An 18,816-nucleotide genomic window follows, 5' to 3' on the forward strand; every position below is an offset into this window, starting at 1 on the left:
ACTTGGAATGACTCATATTGACTTTTAGACCAGGCTTCCTTGTGTTTGTCATGACTGTCAAGTGTTTATTCGTTTATTTTGCCAACGCAGGTTTCCTACCGGTGACCGACAGCCGGATGTTGACGTCCTGGAGGGTTGAAAGGTTTCTCTCTCACCTGATTGCGTTTTCAGAGGAGACGACAGCGGCAGGCAGTTAAAGGGACTGTCGCATATTATGTTATTCTGTCGACTGAAAGGCTTTTGGTGATGTGTCTAACGTCCTGTCAGGACAAAACAGGAGGGTTTCCGTCAAAGTAACACGTTTTAAATTAGCGTGACATAGTGCTGCATTCAGTCCTGGTAAATCTGACTATCCCAAGTGATGAAAGCTTACTGATCATGTATTCAAATTAAAAATCGAATATCAAGCAATATGTCCGCTTACATTATCATTAAGACTTCTATACGTCCATAAGTACACAGCAGAATCTCTTTATTTGCCTTTGACATCATTCTGCTAGGTTAAGTCCGCTGTCATGAAACTATTATAAAGATTTCCCCACCGGCCCTGAATGCATCATGATACTTGCTGCGGCTCCTTTAACTCCAATCTCCCGCGTTCCAAGTTAAGCGGAAATAGAAAGCCGTCTTTTCTCTATTTAAGCGCGCCAACAAAGACTCTCACAACAAGTCTATCTGTACTTTATCACGGCACGGCACGGTAGACCGACCCGCTGTTCTGTCTCTCCATCGTCCTTCCTATTATCCTGACATAATGCCAGAGGAAACGTCCACCGCGTCCGGCTCTGGGAGGTAAGACTCGCTTGTAATTTCTCTCTGTATAACGTCTGCTGGGGAAACACTGCTAGCTAGCCTGTAGCTACCGAGTTGACGACCTTGCGTGGTTATTACCGACCGCATGACCTATAGGTTTCCACACTTGGTCAATGACAGTGACTATGAAAGTAATGGGATGGTTAGCTCACAGTGCCTGGTGGTGCCTGCCGGCTCTGCTAACAAACATTGTCACCCCCCAACTGCTAGGCTAGTATGCTAACAGCCATACGATGCTAACAACAATAAGACGAGGCGAACAGCTTGAACTATGAGAGTCGACAGTGAAAGTTAGGTGTGTCGACTGTGGTTATGACTCAGAGTGAGCTCAGAGAGTTTGTGTTGGCTTTCTGAACTCAAGTTTGAACTGTGACTGTTTCAGTGCGGAGGAGAAGCCGTGCTCATCATCGTCAGCTGCCGCGGCAGACAGGTGAGTGTCCGGACAGACAACACAGCTGCATCTGTCGCGTTTGTCATTCAGCGGTGACCAAACGTGCATGTGGTTTTTTTGTCTTACCTGCAGCTCTGTTGATGTCATGGAGGAGGCTAAGAAACTGATCGGCACAGGGAACAAGCATCTAGTGATGGGAGATGTTGTTTCTGCCGTCGGTGTCTTCCAGGACGCCTGCAGTATGTTGTGAGTATCTGAGGATATACAGGAAACAATATTCACTGTTGATATTGATGCTTCATCATGTTATCAAGCTGCAGTATTCTCAATTTCTCTTGTCTGCAGATCAATCAGTTTGGACTTTTTTATTTTAGTTTCACTTGGTTGTTTAGTCTCTAACATCTGAATTTTTGCAATTTGTGAATATTTGTCTCCTAAAACAATGCAACACATTTCATTTGACTTTTATTGCATATCCATGCGCATGCACATTTGCACCCATATCCTTAAATAATTTTGAGTAGTGTCTGTTTTGACTTTTGTATTGCGTTTTTATTTAAAAATGTGTTGGAATTGTGTCTCGGCTCGTTACTGCATTCCTACGTTTAATCTAATCAACACTTGTGATGTCTGTCTGCCAGGGCCGAAAGGTACGGGGACACTGCAGATGAGTGTGGCGAGGCCTTCTTCCTCTGTGGGAAGTCCCTGCTGGAGCTTGCCAGGTTGAGTTCATTTAATTACTCACATTTTAAGTTGTATTGCCTGTTGGGTGGTGTTACCGTAAGAGTGACACAAAGCTGATGATTCATCACTTTGTTTAATAGTCTGAATTGATATTTTTATAATGCTATTATATTTCAATAATTTCTCTGTGTTGATACAAGAGTACTAGCTACGTTTTCTCAATCTCCTCTCCAACAGCGAGTTGACACAGTCCGCTGTAGAGCACAGATAGCTCCAACTCTTAACAGTCTGTTAACATTTAGTACACGATCCTTGTTCCATTTCTCTATCTCCATCTATAAATATCTAAAATGTGATATGTAATGTTGTCAATTTATTCTCCATGGACTTGAATATAGTGACAACACTACTTTTATGATGATTTTGGGGGGGCTCCCACAGGTCATGGAAATCCTTTTTTTTTTTTTTTTTTTTTTTTTTTTTTTTTTTTGAAGATTGTGAATTTGAGAGGGAAAATAATCAAGGCCTTTTTTTTTTTTTAAAGTTTTGGAAAATGGACATGGGTTATTGAAAGTGAGGGTGAATTATGTATTGTTCAAAATGTAATGTTAGTAAATAGGCTGCTGTATTCATGTGTCTCAGGGCAGTTTCCTGCCATCTCTAACACAATTATGAAGCATTCATATTTTCAAGCCTCTGTTTTTAATAGTCTGAGCTTCAGTAGAGTCTGCTAGTTCTCATTTATAAAAAACTATCAGGGTTTTAACAGTACTTGAACTGTTTCTCAAACTATGTCCTTTTTGACTTTGAGGGACATGGGTCTGGATAGTCCTCAAAGTCATCCTTGAATTTAATGCTTAACAAGGGGTGGGAACTGAGTTCTGTTCCTTACTTCAGAGTGAGTTTTTCAGCTTGACCCTTTTTTTCCCTTCCCCTGTTAGCAGTACCTTTTTTGTTTACTTTGGCTGTTCTGGTCTTTTGTGTGTGTGTTGGGTAGGATGGAGAACAGTGTCCTTGGTAATGCCCTGGAGGGAGTCCCAGAAGAATCTGAGGAAGAGGAGCAGCCAAACGACTCCAATATTGAGAGTGCCAACAATCTTGATGGTCAGTATTAAGTGTTTCTATCATCGCAAAAGCATTTCCCCTTAAAGGAACAGGATCACAAGTGATTTCAGATGGATATTGTTGGATTTTTTTGTCTCAAAATGAACTTAGTTTGTGTAAAAATGTTTTTGATTTTCATTCCAAACAAGGAAAATTAGGAAACGTTTGGTTAAGTCAGGGGCATCTCTCTGTCTCACATGCGCTCGGGTATTTTAAGTTGCATGTATTTTCTTAAATCTCAGTTCTGGTAAAACACAGGACTTCTCATGTAAATAAGACAAGTCAGACTTGCACATGTCTGGAGCAGGTAAGAAGCTAAACAGCACTTTGGTGTTGGTGTCCATGTTTTTCCATCACTTTTGGCTCAAATGCAAGAAGGTTGAGTTTTCCTGCCATTTCCAGTCATGTACAAATGCAGTATTGTAGTGAATTCTTCTAACAAAATGAGTTGTGAGCTTTCAGGCAAGTGTTTGTCACAGATCAACTGAACATGTTTCAAAGATGCACTCTAATGTGAGTCATTTTTTCAAATGCCACTGTGGTGCAGAAAAAACTAGAGATGAGCTACGAAAGCAGGTGTATGATGCAATGGCAGAGGAAGAAAAGACTGAGGCGGGCAAGCTGAAGTCTGAGGATGGAAAGGAAAACGGTGTGGCCAAGTCCCCAGTTAAACATGTGAATGGATCAGAGGAACCTTCAAGTTCAGTCCAGATAGCTCATGTGAACGGAGATGAGAAGAGCCCAGGTGCTCCTGTGAACGGTGTCGAGGAAAGTACGACTCCTGGAAAAGAAACTGTGAATGAGGAGAAGATGGAGGCAAAGCAAGAGGAATCAAAGAAGGATGCTGAACAGGATGATGAAGAACCTGAGGGCAGTTAATCTTTGGATTCAGAACAGTTTGTGTGCATGGGCGGAGCACAAGCTTGATATTTCTTGACATAAAACAGGCCAGTTCACAGGTGTTTAAAAAAGGTGACGGGAAAAGCACCAGAGAAAGAGCTTACTGCACTTCAGGGGAAATATTTCTCTTATGCAAATTTGCTTTCTGCGTGACACTGTAGAAAAATGATATCTAGCCCTGTATAATTACTGTTCTGTTGCTTCAACAGATGATGACGATGATGATGACGACGATGATGATGATGATGGAGAGACAAATGGACAGGATAAGGTGAGTTCTTGTTCATGTGACTCTATCTGACATAATTGTTGATTTTTGATGTATGCCTTCCTCACCTTTCAGGAAGAGGAGGAAGTTGGGAATTTGCAGTTGGCGTGGGAGATGCTGGAGGTGGCTAAAGTAATCTACAAAAGGTAAGTTCAACAACGGCACAAAAGCAAGCCTGTTGGCAGTTAAGAAGTTGTTAGATTTAGACTGGGCACAAGTTCAAGCAGGTCAGGTCACCTTATAAAAATACAGGGTAGGTAAAATTTATCATTTAATATCTTACTCGTTCCCACAGACAAGAAGGCAAAGACAACCAGCTGATGGCAGCCCAGACATATCTGAAACTCGGAGAAGTCAGTGCTGAATCAGGTAGGTTTCATACAGCACACTGAATTTCCAGGATTGAAAAGTCTCGTCTGAGATGTCCGTGGTGAACCTGCCCAGGTTGTGTGTGTTTTTGGCTTTGTCAACATCGCTATTTACTTCACTGAATAATGCGTGTTGCATGGCCGTGTTTTGCAATTTCTTTTTATAAATAGTTTTGGGTGTGTGGCTGAAAACATACACTTGGGGTCCCTAGCAATTTTTGAAAGTGGTATTGAGTCCCACGCGTTCCCTTCCCCAGGTAACTATCCCCAGGCACTGGAAGACTTCCAGGAGTGTCTTTCCCTGCAGCTGAAGCATCTTCCTCCCCACAGTCGTCTGCTGGCAGAGACCCACTATCACGTAGCCACCACACTGTGCTACATGGATCAGTATAGCCAGGCCATCCAGCACTACAACAGCTCCATAAAGGTCATCGAGGCCCGTCTGGGTAGGTTTTCCCCCTCTGAAGATGAGCATAAATAAAGTAACTGGTACATGGTGTGGCGGGCATCACCTGCACTGTTTGATGTACTAATCAATCATTGTTGGCGTAAAGCTATGTTGCAGGAGGTGATCGCTGCAGCAGAAGGAGCAGATGGGGCAGCAGAAGAGAAAATCGAGATGGAGGAGCTGAAGCAGCTTCTGCCTGACATCAGAGAAAAGGTGGAGGATGCCAAGGAAAGCCAGAGAACAGGCAGCGCTGCCTCCCAGGCCATCCAGCAGACACTAGTGCGTAAACTGTTATCGTGTCAAAATCATCACAGAAAATGTAGATTTGTGTATCTTGGTATTTAAGTTTCCAGTTTAAAAATGCACCTGGAAGTTTTTTGGGTAACTGACTGACCTCTTGCAGGGTGGAGCCTCAACCTCATCAGCATTCCTGTGTGAAAATGGGGGCCCTTCGTCGTCTTCAGCTTTTACAACAGCCAGCCAAGTAAAGGCAGTATTTGTGCACATCTTAAAACTCTGTCCTAAATACAAACACATTAGTAACACGCATTAATGCCACAACACATCTCAAACCTTTCCATTTCAGATCCCAGTTAAATCCTCTGACAGTGCCTCGTCTTCCAAAGCAGCCTCAGACATCTCTCACCTCGTCAGGAAAAAGGTGAGGCCCACTGATCTCTGCCTGCCATGTTTTTTCTTTGATTGTTCAGACCACAGAATGGAGCCAATAATTCAATTGATCACGAAGTAAAAACCTTCACTGAAGCTATAATCATTATATTGAAGCTGGTCATGTGCCACTCACTTTGTTGCAAGGTCTGTGTGTGTGTGTGACTGCATTGGTTGTTGGGATGTTGCGTCTTTCTGAGCATGTCAGTCTTTAGCTTGTGTGTTGTGGTTTGAAGTGACTGCTGTTGTTCATCTTACTGTAGTTGTGGTGTGTGAGTGTAGGTGGTTGTGGTGCTGCTTAATGCTATAATTTATGGTTTTATTGGCTTATCTGTGTGCATGATGCAGGTGTGCTTGACCTTGACATTAGTGATGGCTCCTTGGCGTCAAAATTTCGGTTCCAGTTTCCCTCTAAATGTCAACCTTTTTTGTTAAAGGTTGTTTGCATTGTTGTGCACAGAAGCGTTCAGTCTTCTCTTCCCCTCCCTTTGTCCTGGTTTTATGTTTCTACACAGAGGAAACCAGAGGAGGAGAGCCCAGTAAAGGACACTGATGCTAAACAAGCGAAACAGGAAGCCTCAGTTAATGGCAGCGGTGACTCTAGTGCCAGCAACGGCAATGGAGTCGAGGAGGGAAAATCACAGGAGGCGAGTGATAGGCTTCTGTCCTACGTACTCCAGAGAGATTGAGATGGAGGGGAACATGTAGTAGTTGGTACTTGCATGTGGTTTCTGGTGGAGATCCAGGTGTCTTAATCCGGATTCAGAAGCTGTAAGCTATCTGTAAAGGCTGAAATGTTGCAATCTGAATGAATGCAGGAAATTCACCTCCTTTTTTTTTCTTTTTTTTTTTTTTTAAATTGTAATCACTCAAAACCACTTCTAAGGAAGCCTGGAAGAATCCTGTGTAATGTAATGCTTTAAGTCATCTGGGTTCTTGTGCTGATACTATGAGTCTGTGGCTACTGACCGTCCAGACTCAAGATATAAAGTTGACAGACTTGACAGTGTTTTTTGTTTTGCTTTTAAATCACTGCTTCAAAATTCTCCTTGAGGTGGCTTTTATCTGTATGAAGCAAACGGGAGTGTTCATTCAGAGCTTCTAACTAGACATACAGCATCAGCTGTTACTGTGGTTAAAGTACAAAGCACATTGTCTATTTGCACTGATCAAAAAGTTCATATCTGTCTAAATGTTTCTTTCTACAGTTATATTTGTAGATGAAACTGCAGCAGAGGGCACTCTTTAAAAGAGCCATCGGAGACAAACCAGCCATCTGAAAACTCTTCCCAAGACCATAGAGATATGCAAGCAGCATGTTTGTGAGCCTTCTCCTGCTGTTGACTTAATTTTGTTTCTTTCTTCCCTGTAGCCTGCCAGCCAGTCATCCCATGTCAAGTCTTCAGCGTGACATCCTCATCTTTCCTGATCTACAAAACCAGCACAGCATGCCTATCAGCCCCTCCACCTCCAACACTTTGTTTCTGTAAATAAGATCCATTTTCATAGACTTGTCTGTCCAGTTTTGTATACTTGTAGTAAAAGAATAAAAAATTTGCAGATGTAAGTTTGTATCATGAGATTCTTTAGACTTTCAGGGAACTTGACAAAAACACTAGTTGCTGTTTAGAAGAAATGAAACATGCATTGACAGTTTGGCAGCAACAAAGTATTGTTTTTATATTAAATCTGTTTAGACTTATACAAATGACACATTCTTAGTGGTTCGAAAAATTATCATTTTGTTTTTTTTTTGTTTTTTTTTTTCACTGGTTTCATATGAAATGTGAGTATCTGCATATTTCAACCACAACAAAAGAAAAGTAAATGCCTTTTATTGTCTTTAGAGGAAAACGGTTCATATGGCTACATCCTGGTTATGTTTTCAACTCTGCCTGACCTCCTCTGTAGCTGGAGGGTCTTGGTGATCATTGAACAGTAAAAGGGGTGAGAGTTGATCCTCTCCAGTGGGCTGTGGATCAACTGAAACTGGCCGTGCTGCTTTTCCACTGACGGATGCAGGATATGACCCCTGAATAGAAACAACGGCACCACACTGAAGCTTGTTAATAAAAAAAGTAGCAAATACTCTAAATACCACTGCAATTATTAATCCTAAAGAATTAGATTTCTGTAATTAGGAAAATGTTCCATATCCTACCACAGCTGGATATTTATAGTGACTGGTGCTGGCCGGGTCAGGCTTTGCCAGAGTGTGTACATCTCCATCTCGTCCATTGACCAAACGTACACACAGCTCCATGTTGCCCACCTGAAGTTTACAGAAACATTCAGGTCAGGTGTGTCATTTACTGCCTCGCTTATGCCTCCAAAAAGTTGCATCAGCCCGAAACAGAACATCTACTAGATAACTTAGGTGGATAATGAACAGCACTGTTTATGTAGAAACTGCTGTGATCAGGTGTTTCTCTTGAGGTCTGTGTACCTGGGGCACTGAGTTGAGCTGAGCAAGGCTCAATGAGGGTCTAATCGGCAGACAGCGCACCGGCACCCTCCAGTGGCCACTATGGAGCTGTTATTGGAGACCAGATGTTAAAATGTTATGACATTCACTTTAAAGTGTCATACCAAAAATAGCAGATGGTGATTTAGATTTTCATGATAATCTGTGATAGTTAAATGCTAAATTCTGCCAAATGGTGCAATCAGTTTACTCATGAACTCAGCAGGAAATTAAATTAAAATTAATAAAAGTTCATGAATCTCATCGTTTTGGTCTATAGCCTCAAAACCCCTGTTTTTTGTTTAATAAACATCAACAACATGATATTAACTGAGCTGAGGCCTGACTCGGTGTAATCTCTCTGTGAACAGATGAGAACACCTGGAACACTGGTGCATTACAACAGGAACACTAATCCCAAGTAGTATATTTCATTTCAGTGGCGCGCAACATGTAACTATGTACACTGTTGTGGGTGCTGTATCGTAGACAACTGGACTTGTTTCAGTTTCTTGAAGACGTTCCAGTTCGACATAGATCTATGTCAAACTGAAAAGACCGTCTTTGAACAGAGGAGGTGGCCTACAACATTACTTATCACCCACCTACAATGCAGTACTGAGTTCCCTCCCCAGACAGCTTAACAACCATTCACACCTGGGCTCACCTAGCCTTAGCAACCCACATGAAGGCCAGAATGACCAACGACCCACAAGTGGCCCTAATGACTCTGAAACTCAGAGCTAACAGTGTCCTTAACGACTCTGTAAGGACACTCCCACACATAGTTTAAAAGCCTGCAACTCCCCTCCAGTTAGTTAGAACTGAAGAAGCCTCTTGGATGAGAGGTGAAACGTCTTCAACAAACTGAAACAAGTCCAGTTGCTTACAATGCAGCGCCTAGATTTACCATGACCTGGATGACTGAGAACCTTCATCAATCTGTACACTGTTGTAGGTACTTGCTGTTTTTGAGTGAGGTTGAATTACAGTAGGCTACATGTACAGTAGTCATTTTATCATGAGAGAAAGAACGTTACTTGCTAGATTTGAAGGGCTAATGTCAGTGTTAGCTTCTCCTACAGGCTGTCATCAGTAATAGCTTCTCCAACAGGCTTGTTGTTTGTGCATGACACAATAATGCAAAATCAATCGATCAATAAATCCATTTTTACCTGGTTATACTGATCAAAGAGTTCCATTTGTGCCCAGCCGCAGGATGCCAGTTTAAAGACTTCCTGAGCGTGAACATCCAGATCTCCTGCTGCCTGCACCTCCACCACTAGAGAGAAGGAGGGTGACGGCTGGATCCTACAGGAGGAAATGTTCAGATATATGTACATTTGAGGGTGAGCTCAGGCCACACGCCATCCATGATGTTAAGTGTTTCTCTTCCTAAATGAAAGTGGATTTTGGGTCATTTCCTTTTCCCTGTTATTTACCGAAGCCTAGTTTTGAAGCCCTGTCCACAGAAAAATTAAGTCACTCCACAGTTGTATATGATAATAAATGCAGCTCTCTCTCCTACCTGGGTACAGATTGTTTAAATGACAGGAGGGCACAGTTTGTAGGGCTGAGGCTGTGCGTGTGAGGCCGGCACTGGACAGGGGGCAGTGCAGTCGGTGGTCCCACCTCCTGACCTTCTGAGTAGAGAGCTGCCACCAGGCGCAGAGCCCTCTGGGAGACAGCAGCCCCCAGCACCAGGTCATAGAAAACCACAAAACCAGCGCTGAAACAGCAGAGGATGTTACTCAGTTTAAATTCAAGAGAGACAGTGATATACAATGGATGGTTTGTAGACTTAAACTGACGTGGGGTCGTAGGGGGCCGGACCCAAAGAGTCCAGAGAGTCCAACATGAACCTTCCCGGTGGAGAGGAGAAGGATCTGGCCTGAAGCTGAGGAGGAACACTATCTGAATTAATGTCACAGACAAACACTGTGGATGATCTAAGACTCATTAACTGACACGATTTGTCTGCCATGTTGTTTCACAGAATTGTGTAATTGTGTTTGACTCTGACTGTAAATGATGTACCAGTGAAAGAGGTGCATAAATGTGAGTGTTGGTTTGGAGTGGGGGTGGATGAGGAGGAGGTGGAGGAGGAGGCTGTCTCCTGGGCCTGGGAGCTTCTTTGCTTCTCTCCATCTCTGCCTGTAAACTGTGAATCTGCAGGTGGTTCTCCCTCTGAATCACTGCTGAGAGAGGACACACAAAGACAAGATGTCCTCTGTGTGTGACTACTATTGATCTACAGTATTAATGATAATGTTCAGGTTCAGGGACTTTCACACATTTAATCAACCTAAAAATAACTTCACTTTAATGGCAGCATGACTAGATTTGGTGGACTTTAGTTTTCACACGGCGTAACAGAAAAAGCTCACTACACAATGTCAGCAGTACACTTGTAGCTTGTGACAATATTGCTCAGCAGTGAATTCAACTCATAAAACTGCATGTATCACAATGCCAGGGGCGAGGATTATCACTGAAGAGGCAGAACTCAGAAAAACCAAACTGTTAAAGATTATGCAATGTAGTGAGTTTACTATCAATGTACCTGTACCTAAAACAGACCTATTCAACTGGTGACTTGTGCACCGTTTTGGCCCTTTGACAGCTTCATTCGGCTCCTTGGTCATTTTGTTAGCAGGCTAATTAGCCAGTTCATTAATATGTCTGTTTCTGAGCACAAAAATACTCTTATTTCATTTAAAGGTTTTAACCCCGGCAGTTAAAGTAGAGAGAATTTACGAGAATCAAACTGACAACCTACTTCTACAAATAAAAGATGCATTACTTTTCTCGTGTACAGTAATTTTGCGTATACAGTATATAATGTTTCTTTTTTGTCTTTTATTTGTGAGAACTCTCCAACCTTCATTGTTATGCTGTCGCCTCCTGGCGAGCTGCATCCTGAGGATCTCCTCCTCCAGTCTCTGGTTCTCCTGCTCCACTGCCAGCAGCTCCCAGCTCGGACCTCGCCGAGGAGGCTTCACCTCTGGACACGTGGACGACAATAATGTAGCTCAGTTTAGAATGATGTACTGAATGTGCAGAGGCGGTCGTACGAGCACGATTTGTGACATCGCAAATATTATGGAAGCCCATACTGGTCCAATATTCTGCATATACACGTGTGATCGTGGCTGTAGCTGTCAGGACACTGAGGTCACGTCCTGTGTAATTACTGGGGGGAGTTGGGACCTGGACGCAGTTTGCATTCTACATTGATGGATAGTTTACAGGCTGATTTCAGTATTATTATTATTATTTTTTGACACAATACCTTGAAACTGACTCATTTAATGAATTAACAAATAAAGGAATGATCGGTGTTTATTTATGGGTTGAGAAAATTCTCATATGTCTGAATAATCCATTGAAAAATTTCAATTTCAAGGATTTTAACAAGAGAATAGAAGTTTAAAACATATCAGAAACACATTATTAGTCAGTACAGTGTTTTAAAACATGTCTGGAGGGGATCTTTAATTAAGTGTAGGACTAGAATCTGATAACCATGGAGTTAGTCGAGGAAACCAGTTTTTTAGAGAGGAAAAATTAAACCGAGTAAGTTTAATAAAGGCTCCACTGAGCGCAGCTGTGTTGAGTTATACAGTAAGAAGCACCACATATTTTCTGTTCAGCATCACTCTGAGTCTTACTCTTGCCGGCTGCCTCTGGTCGGGTCTTCTCCAGACTCTGGGCTTCTGCCTGCAGGTCGATCATGCGTGCCACAATGGCTGGATCTGACCCACCTGACTGCATGTATGCCTGCCGCAGGGCTCTGCAACAAAGAGACCTGATTGACACTCATATAACCAGGCAGCTCATTAGACCTAATTCATATTCACATATAAACAACCTGATTTTCTCATAAAAGTCTCTTGAAGGATGTAGGTAAGTACTTTATCTGGGTAGAGAGAGCTCCGTCTGAACAAGAAATGAGCTCGTAGCTGTCACGATGCATCTTTTCATTCTTGCGTGGATCGGGCTGATCAGCAGGTACAGAGACCTCCCGCACACTAACAAGACAAAGAAAACACAGTAGATCATCTAAATTAAATCATTCTGGCATCTATGGAAAGTTTCCCAGCTATGATTTACCCTACAAAAGGAAATTCAATTTATTTCACCACAAATGTTACAATGAGGAAACTACCCAGGCATGATGGAATACATAATTGACACTCTGAGTCATCCAGCAGCTAGGGGGGGAAAAATGTATTTCACTAAATATTCATCTCTGGGGCAGAGCACCACAGAAGCACTCATTTCTTTTTGTAGGCCTGTGTGTCTGTGCCGACACCATTTACCCGGACATATACACATTAAAAAAACTCTGTTGATGCCATGCCTGCTCTGGCACGTACGCCACGTCTTATGGAGAAAAAGTTTTCTTGATTTCCTTCTGATGTCGGCTGTTCTGCTTCAACTATCAGTGAGTTACAGTGAGTCTCCGGATGGACAAATAGCTTCACTTATAGCTAAAGAAACCGCTAACTGCTGCTAACTGTAGCCGCCATTTGCTTGTGTTGGAGCTCTTTGTTCGTTGTTAGTTTTTAGTCATTATTTTTGCTAATGATAACTTTTGTTTCTTTTTTGATTTTTCTAGATGTTTGCTTTATTTAGATTAGAGTTTGATAGCATTTTCTTTTGCCAGTTATTTGTTTAGTTTTAATTATTTCCTTGTTTAGCATGTTTAGTTTTGTCTGCTTAGTATTTTATTTTGTCTTGCTTGGGGATTTGGGTAACACTGTGGGCCGTCTAGGTTATATAGGAATAAGGATAGTTGTAGGACCATGATGCACCTGGGTGGGCCTATGGTTTTTAACCAGAGCAGGATTCCTCCTTCTTTTGCTTTTTGGAAAAATAAACCATGACAACCAGAGGAACCTTGAATGGACATTGAATTTCTTTCACCTGCCTACACTACAAGCCTGTGGTGCAGCAGTGGCTCTTTGATTTGCATTTTTAAGTTTGATTTAAAATTAGATTTAGATTTTGACAAATGGCCACTACAGCTAATAAACTCAGTTAGCCGTGTAGCTAGTTGGCTTGAGCTCGGAGCCCCAGGCGTCGGTGTTTACACAGCCAGCACAGGTGTTTTTGGACTGCTGGCAGGAGGAGGTATTCAGGCCCAGAGCAGGGAATGCTGGTGGGGAGCTGTGCTGGAATGGCTGACACAACCAGAGCGGGGCAACATGGCAGTAGAAATCCATTGATCTCACCTGTAACTGGCTTACTTTGACTCAACTTTGTATGGTAGTGAATGGAGAAAGGCAAATAATATTTTGATCCCTCTTGAATTGTGCCATGAACTACACATATGATGTTTTTCAATTTAAAAGACAATTTTTCAATTCAAGAAAGTGGCAGTTTGTCGTAATGAAAGTAAAGTATCATCTAGTTCTGGCCGCCAACTCGGCACAAGAAATAGAACTACAAAAGATGAAAATCACAATAAATCTGCTCATACTGACAACTGTAGTTCTGTGAAAGGAGTGTCGGTCAGTTCTGTGAGCTGCTAATCTACAGGAGCAGCTCTACAATGTTTAAGTTACAGGTTTTGGTGAGCGTTCAACGAGACAAGTAGTGGTTGTGTAGTCTTTATAATTACGTATTTTGACAGTTTTATATTTCATTAGTTTTATGACAAACTGAGACTTAAAACTGAGACCAAAATTATCTTTTAAACTTGACAAACATTTTGTGCAATTCATAGCACAATTCAGAGGGGCTCAAAATGTTTTTGTCTCTCTCCGTTCACTACCATACAGAGTTTTTCCGAAATAAGTTCCCATGAGGGCAACTGGAACGGGCATGATTTCAGCTCTCTTTATGTAGCCATGGCGGCACTCTTCGTAACGTTTGGTAACCTTTTTTTGCAGCAGCGCCATCCTGTTGAGTCAGCTTGTTACTGCGGCAATAAATGTCCTTTCACAAGTTATTCTGATGAACCGAGCAGCATTACCAAAATAGCTCCTAACAGAAACTTTAGGCCTGACATGAAGAGTGGAAGAAGAGAAAGTTGGAGAAAAAAGGACCCAGGATAAAGGTAACGTTATGTGATGATTAGCTGAATTTTCTTAAAGTTGCGTTTTTGAAGGATTAAACAAAAAATAGCCACAGTTAATTCTAACCTGACAGGCAGGCTAGGAATAATAAATGCGTGATAACATTTAGATGCTGATTCTGAAGAGTTTTTCATTAGAACAGGTTTGGTTTTTTCACTGCTAGCAAGCTTACCTGAGTAGCATTGTTAGCATCACATACAGTAACCTCCTTGATCGTGAAGTTAGCTTTGCTTGTGAAGGCAGCTGAATAGCTAACGTTACCTCACATAGTTTGAAACATTCAAGTTTTGTTTGAATTAAACTTAACATAGCCACAATAATTTTAACAACGCATGCTGACTAGAAAGTAATGAATGTATTATTCATTTTAGCTGAAATGTTTTTCCATTAGAAACAGCTTGAGTTATTGCCATTTGCTTGCTAGCTAACATAACTAGGGTTGCATGCATCACTACCAATGTTTCCTTGCAACATTCAGTTTGTGTTTTGATTGATTATTTTTAATACATAATGTATTAAATGCCCATATTGCCCCACATGTTTTCAGGTTTACCATTTATTGCTTTCCAGTTATGTTTAATTGTATAATCTGTAAATTTAAATGAAATTGCATTAATTGTGTTGTTAATAATTAGGCCTGGTAGATACATAAAAGATACATAAAACATATCTTTAAAGTGTCTTTCAGCCTATATTTGAAAACTAATAGTCATGTAATGTATAATCTTTTCAGGGGCGTTGCAGAAATATTTTGGAGCAACCTCGGCTACACCAGGACTATCTACCTCGTCAGCTGACATGACCTCTGCTGAAGGAAAACAGTAAGTGTCTGTTTGTCCATCTCCGTTAAGTGTGTGTGCATGAGTGTGTGCATTCAGTTATGAGCAGTGGTCTGTGATTTCGTGGTTTGCTGGGAGTGTTTTTGGGCCACAAACAAAATCTTATTTAGGGCCACTTATTTCCTCGGGTTGGCCTTGCTGCTCACTATTCTCTTTGCTGGTTATGCAGGGCCGTTGCTAGCTAGTTAGCTCAGTTAGACATGCAGCTAGTGGCCTGAACTGCAAACTCGCATCATGGGGGAAATGTTGGGGCTCAGCTCAACCTGGCTCAGCAGCCTCCCACCAAAGCGTCGGAGACAGAGGCCAGTTTTTTACAGAGATTATTTACATACAGAATTTCTAGAAAAATGTATTGTTGTTATTTTCATTTTACTAAGGATGTAAACATCTGATGAGAACATCTAAAGGCCTCACATTCGTAAACATTTACAGTACATGTACACTCTTACTGTAACACATGGAGATGTTCGGCGAGCTGTTGCAGCGTCTCGTCGTTTCTCTCCTCCTGTTCTCTGAGCTCCATCAGCAGACTCTCCAGGTGAGCTGGTTTGCTCTGCTCAGACAGGACACTCACCTGATGGGCCAGCTCTGACACACACAAACACACACACACACACACACACACACACACACACACACACACACACACACACACACATTAACACTGTCTTTGATGTCAACATTGAGTGTACATTTTAGGGGAATTTCAGCACTGATTTTGACACAAAAGCTGAAGAGGGTATTTGGATTACAAGGTCTCAGGCGGTTTATGGCATTTGTTCCTCACCGTCTCTCTGCTGCTCCAGCTGCTGGTTGTGAGCATGTATCAGGGCCAGTTGGCGCTCATGGAGCGTTGCCATTTCCCTCATCTCCTTCAGCCTCTCACTGTGACCCAGCTGACGCCCAGTCGCCTGAAGACCATGTTTATAAATGAATATATTCATGCGCAGCATTGGCTCCTAAACATGTTTCATCCTGGAGCAAAATAATTCATTTCTTTTGTCACTCTGAGACCCAGCGCCATAAAAATGTACTCTCGTCCTCGCTCAGAGTGACCTGTGACTAATTCTGACCTCATGTATTATTAAAACATTTTACAATATAGAAGAAATGTTCACACTTATAGCACCTTGACATGACTAAAGTGCTCACCAAGTGCCATGTAATGAAACGCTCAGAGGAATAAGAGGGGAAAAGAAAAGACTGTGAGAGAAAAAGGCTGACACAAGAAAGTCCACCTCATGGTCCGTGCTCCTTTTGGACCAGTCTGGCAGATTTTCTTCAGCGGACATCCTTGACTTGTGAAACTAAAAGACAGAACATAGAAATTGTTTTATATTCAATATTGATATTTACACTTAAAATGTATCCTTGACAAGAATTGGTTTAAAATACTTGAATGAGAGAGACACAAAATGTTGCCATGACACTTTCATCTGGATTCTTATGAACTATCTAATGAATCTTAGCTAATATAGCAATAATATATCACAGGGAGTTAACCGTTGATAAATGCTTCTTGTTTTGTCGTTGTGTTTTAGATGTTATATTTTGGATCGATTAAGTCTTTATGGTCCAGTTTCACCTCGTCTGTGAGATCTTGCAGAGCAGCACTCGCTGTCTGACTGGTTGCTGGTGTGTCTTCTGCTCTTGCTGACTTTGGTTTGGCATCAACACTCCTCCACCTGCTCATGTTCCTGGGATGACCTCTCAGCTGCGCACACAAAGAGACACAAAGACACATCAACTGTTTCTTTATTGCTTCTGTCTCTACAACGACAGAGACGCCCCATAAACCAGCTCCAGTCTGAACTCAAGACACAGACGTAGACCGATAAACAGATTTTTCAGTTTTGTCATTTATATCATAGCCAGTCAGGTACTATCTGAATAAAATTAAACACTCTGAACTGTTATATCAGTTCATTAGTAAGACAATCAATGCAAAAATCATTTTGAAATAAAAGAACTGTAGTGCAAATACTCCATGAAACTTGGATGAAGGTGTGTCTCTGCCCAGAATAGACCACATTAACAGATGCAGATCCGAATAAAGGGACAGATATCCAGGACAGTTTACGACATTTATATTGCGATCTTGATGAAAAAAGTCAGTCATATTTAGGTCGCTGGTATCTACGAGTGAGTACAATCTGATGTGCATCCTAGATCTGGAGACTATGGTTCAGAAGTTATGGATGGTTTAACACTTGGAGTGAAACAGGGCCGTCAAGTTTGATATTTGATTAGGCTCAATTGAATTAAAGGGGACTGTTGGGCATTGGTGGAGGTATGCACTCTATTGAGTACCATTCTAGTTTTCACTGTCAATCTGATGATTATTTTCAACAAATTTAGGAAATCACTATTTCCCAGAGCCCAAGTGACATCTTCAAATTGCGTCTTTTGTCCAACCAACAGTCCAAAACCCTTAATTTATGATAATAGGTGACAAAGTGAGTGCTCACAGTTTTAGGTAAATTAGCTCCACTTTGATCACATAAGTTCCCTCTTTAGTTTCGTTCAGAGCAGAGCTCGCTCAGCTAATCCACCTGCTTAGACTTTACTCTCCTTCACCAGATCAGTATGACTCACTTACCTGAACGAGGTCAGGTGTTCTTGTCTGTTTAGGCTCCTCACACCCAGGTCTGTCTCTCATCAGAAGTTCAGAGCTGTGTCTTTGCACCCGAACGTGTCCGGCCTCACTCCTGGTCCCAGTCCTGATGCAGAACAGTGCTTTGTGTTTCTCAAGCAGCCCAGTGGAGCGAAACACCATATTACAGTCACCACAGATCAGTTCCCTCTCCATCCGGTATCAGAACTTTATCAAGCGTGAGAAGAAAAGTTTGCAGAAAACTGAAATAAAGTGGGAATTAATATTTGATTAATAGTAAGAATGACAAGTATAAATTAAATATGGATGGTTCATCTAAAGGCAGTCTGGTTTGTCCTCCTGTATGAGTTACTGGCTTTTATGTTTGTTGGTAACCATGCCAGTGCCTTTGTTGTAGGGCTGGGGGTAAGCTCTCCTGAACAAACCAGATTATCTCTGCCTATTTTGTAAGTAACATCATGTTATACTCTTGTATGAACGTGTCAGAAGTGCAGTTAGATTATCATGTTTTTACACCAAACTGAAGCCGCAGCTTTGAGATTAAAGCTGGTGGTCGAGAGCTGTGAGCTTCTGAAGCAAACAAAAATAGCTCTCAGTTTCTGCACTTTCTTCTCACACCACATTAAGCACTAACACTGCCCATATGTTTTCTTTTAGCCATTTCAATATTCATAACGCACCGTTTTTAAAATTCTCGGACTGCATGATGTGTTATTACCCTCGAGTGAGCACCCTGAGAGGCGGACTGCAGCTGTGCAGCCGAAGCATCGACGGTAAAGGCCCAGACCTCGGTATGTATATTCAGTCTGACAGCTCATTGCAAGATGCTGACAATAATCTGACCTTAATGTCAAATAAAGAATAAAACCTACATGATAAAACTCTCCAGATAACAGTCATCAAACAATGTCCTGGCCTTGTCTTGACTATTTGTCAATGTTCAGACAATACCCTTTCTTTAAATGTCATCTCATTGGCTTATATATTTTTTTAGTACAGGACTCCACAAAGACAGTCGTCGGCAGGTCAGTTCCTTCGAGAGGATTGTCTCACGTCTAACGACACTTCCTAAATGTGTTAATATCTAGAGGGCAAACTTGTGTCTCCCTCAAGCCATTCACCTCACACATGTGTGACACAATCAGCTCACTGGCATTGCAACATGTATATG

The 18,816-nt window shown here is 41.8% G+C and overlaps 3 protein-coding genes across 5 annotated transcripts in view; 2 read left to right on the forward strand and 1 right to left on the reverse strand.

Annotated features, from left to right (window-relative positions):
* Nucleotides 1-658: 658 nt before the first annotated feature.
* LOC141005370 (nuclear autoantigenic sperm protein-like) lies at nt 659-7,212 on the forward strand. 3 transcript variants are annotated; one of them, XM_073477205.1, is made up of 15 exons: nt 659-792; nt 1,196-1,243; nt 1,337-1,450; nt 1,846-1,926; nt 2,886-2,992; nt 3,540-3,863; nt 4,102-4,163; nt 4,236-4,306; nt 4,456-4,529; nt 4,786-4,974; nt 5,083-5,255; nt 5,380-5,460; nt 5,563-5,637; nt 6,161-6,292; nt 7,018-7,212. In XM_073477205.1, exons 1-15 carry the CDS (start codon nt 755-757, stop codon nt 7,054-7,056), a joined length of 1,608 nt encoding a protein of 535 aa, XP_073333306.1. In that variant the 5' UTR covers nt 659-754; the 3' UTR covers nt 7,057-7,212. The 3 variants fall into 3 exon arrangements, with proteins under 3 accessions (XP_073333306.1, XP_073333307.1, XP_073333308.1); XM_073477206.1 differs by lacking the exon at nt 6,161-6,292; XM_073477207.1 differs by lacking the exon at nt 3,540-3,863.
* A 318-nt stretch (nt 7,213-7,530) lies between these two features.
* Nucleotides 7,531-17,840, reverse strand: LOC141004299 (coiled-coil domain-containing protein 17-like). Its single transcript, XM_073475730.1, has 15 exons — nt 17,631-17,840; nt 16,617-16,745; nt 16,270-16,338; nt 15,819-15,942; nt 15,481-15,619; nt 12,024-12,140; nt 11,769-11,902; nt 10,991-11,113; nt 10,147-10,307; nt 9,921-10,006; nt 9,638-9,838; nt 9,285-9,420; nt 8,092-8,178; nt 7,807-7,917; nt 7,531-7,677 (listed from the first exon to the last, which is right to left on the reverse strand). The coding sequence occupies exons 1-15, from the start codon at nt 17,838-17,840 to the stop codon at nt 7,531-7,533; spliced, it is 1,974 nt and encodes a 657-aa protein (XP_073331831.1).
* A 511-nt stretch (nt 17,841-18,351) lies between these two features.
* The window catches only part of lrrc7 (leucine rich repeat containing 7), a 125,230-nt gene continuing 124,765 nt past the window's right edge, over nt 18,352-18,816 (forward strand). The window contains exon 1 of the mRNA XM_073475731.1: nt 18,352-18,436. Coding sequence (XP_073331832.1) covers nt 18,352-18,436 — 85 coding nt within the window. The remainder of the gene's footprint in view (nt 18,437-18,816) is intronic.

The sequence above is a fragment of the Pagrus major genome, chromosome 11 (assembly GCF_040436345.1).
Source record: "Pagrus major chromosome 11, Pma_NU_1.0".
Taxonomy (NCBI): domain Eukaryota; kingdom Metazoa; phylum Chordata; class Actinopteri; order Spariformes; family Sparidae; genus Pagrus; species Pagrus major.

What these genes read in the sequence shown, in the direction of transcription:
- LOC141005370 (XM_073477205.1), top strand. Translation starts at nt 755, where the DNA reads ATGCCAGAGGAAACGTCCACCGCGTCCGGCTCTGGGAG. An exon ending in ACCGCGTCCGGCTCTGGGAG is followed by an intron (nt 793 to 1,195) that starts GTAAGACTCGCT and finishes TGACTGTTTCAG; the next exon opens with TGCGGAGGAGAAGCCGTGCT. An exon ending in GAGTGCCAACAATCTTGATG is followed by an intron (nt 2,993 to 3,539) that starts GTCAGTATTAAG and finishes ACTGTGGTGCAG; the next exon opens with AAAAAACTAGAGATGAGCTA.
- LOC141004299 (XM_073475730.1), bottom strand. Translation starts at nt 17,840, where the DNA reads ATGGAGAGGGAACTGATCTGTGGTGACTGTAATATGGTGTTTCGCTCC. An exon ending in AAAGGAGCACGGACCATGAG is followed by an intron (nt 15,943 to 16,269) that starts GTGGACTTTCTT and finishes CATGGTCTTCAG; the next exon opens with GCGACTGGGCGTCAGCTGGG. An exon ending in TTTAAACAATCTGTACCCAG is followed by an intron (nt 9,421 to 9,637) that starts GTAGGAGAGAGA and finishes TTCCTCCTGTAG; the next exon opens with GATCCAGCCGTCACCCTCCT.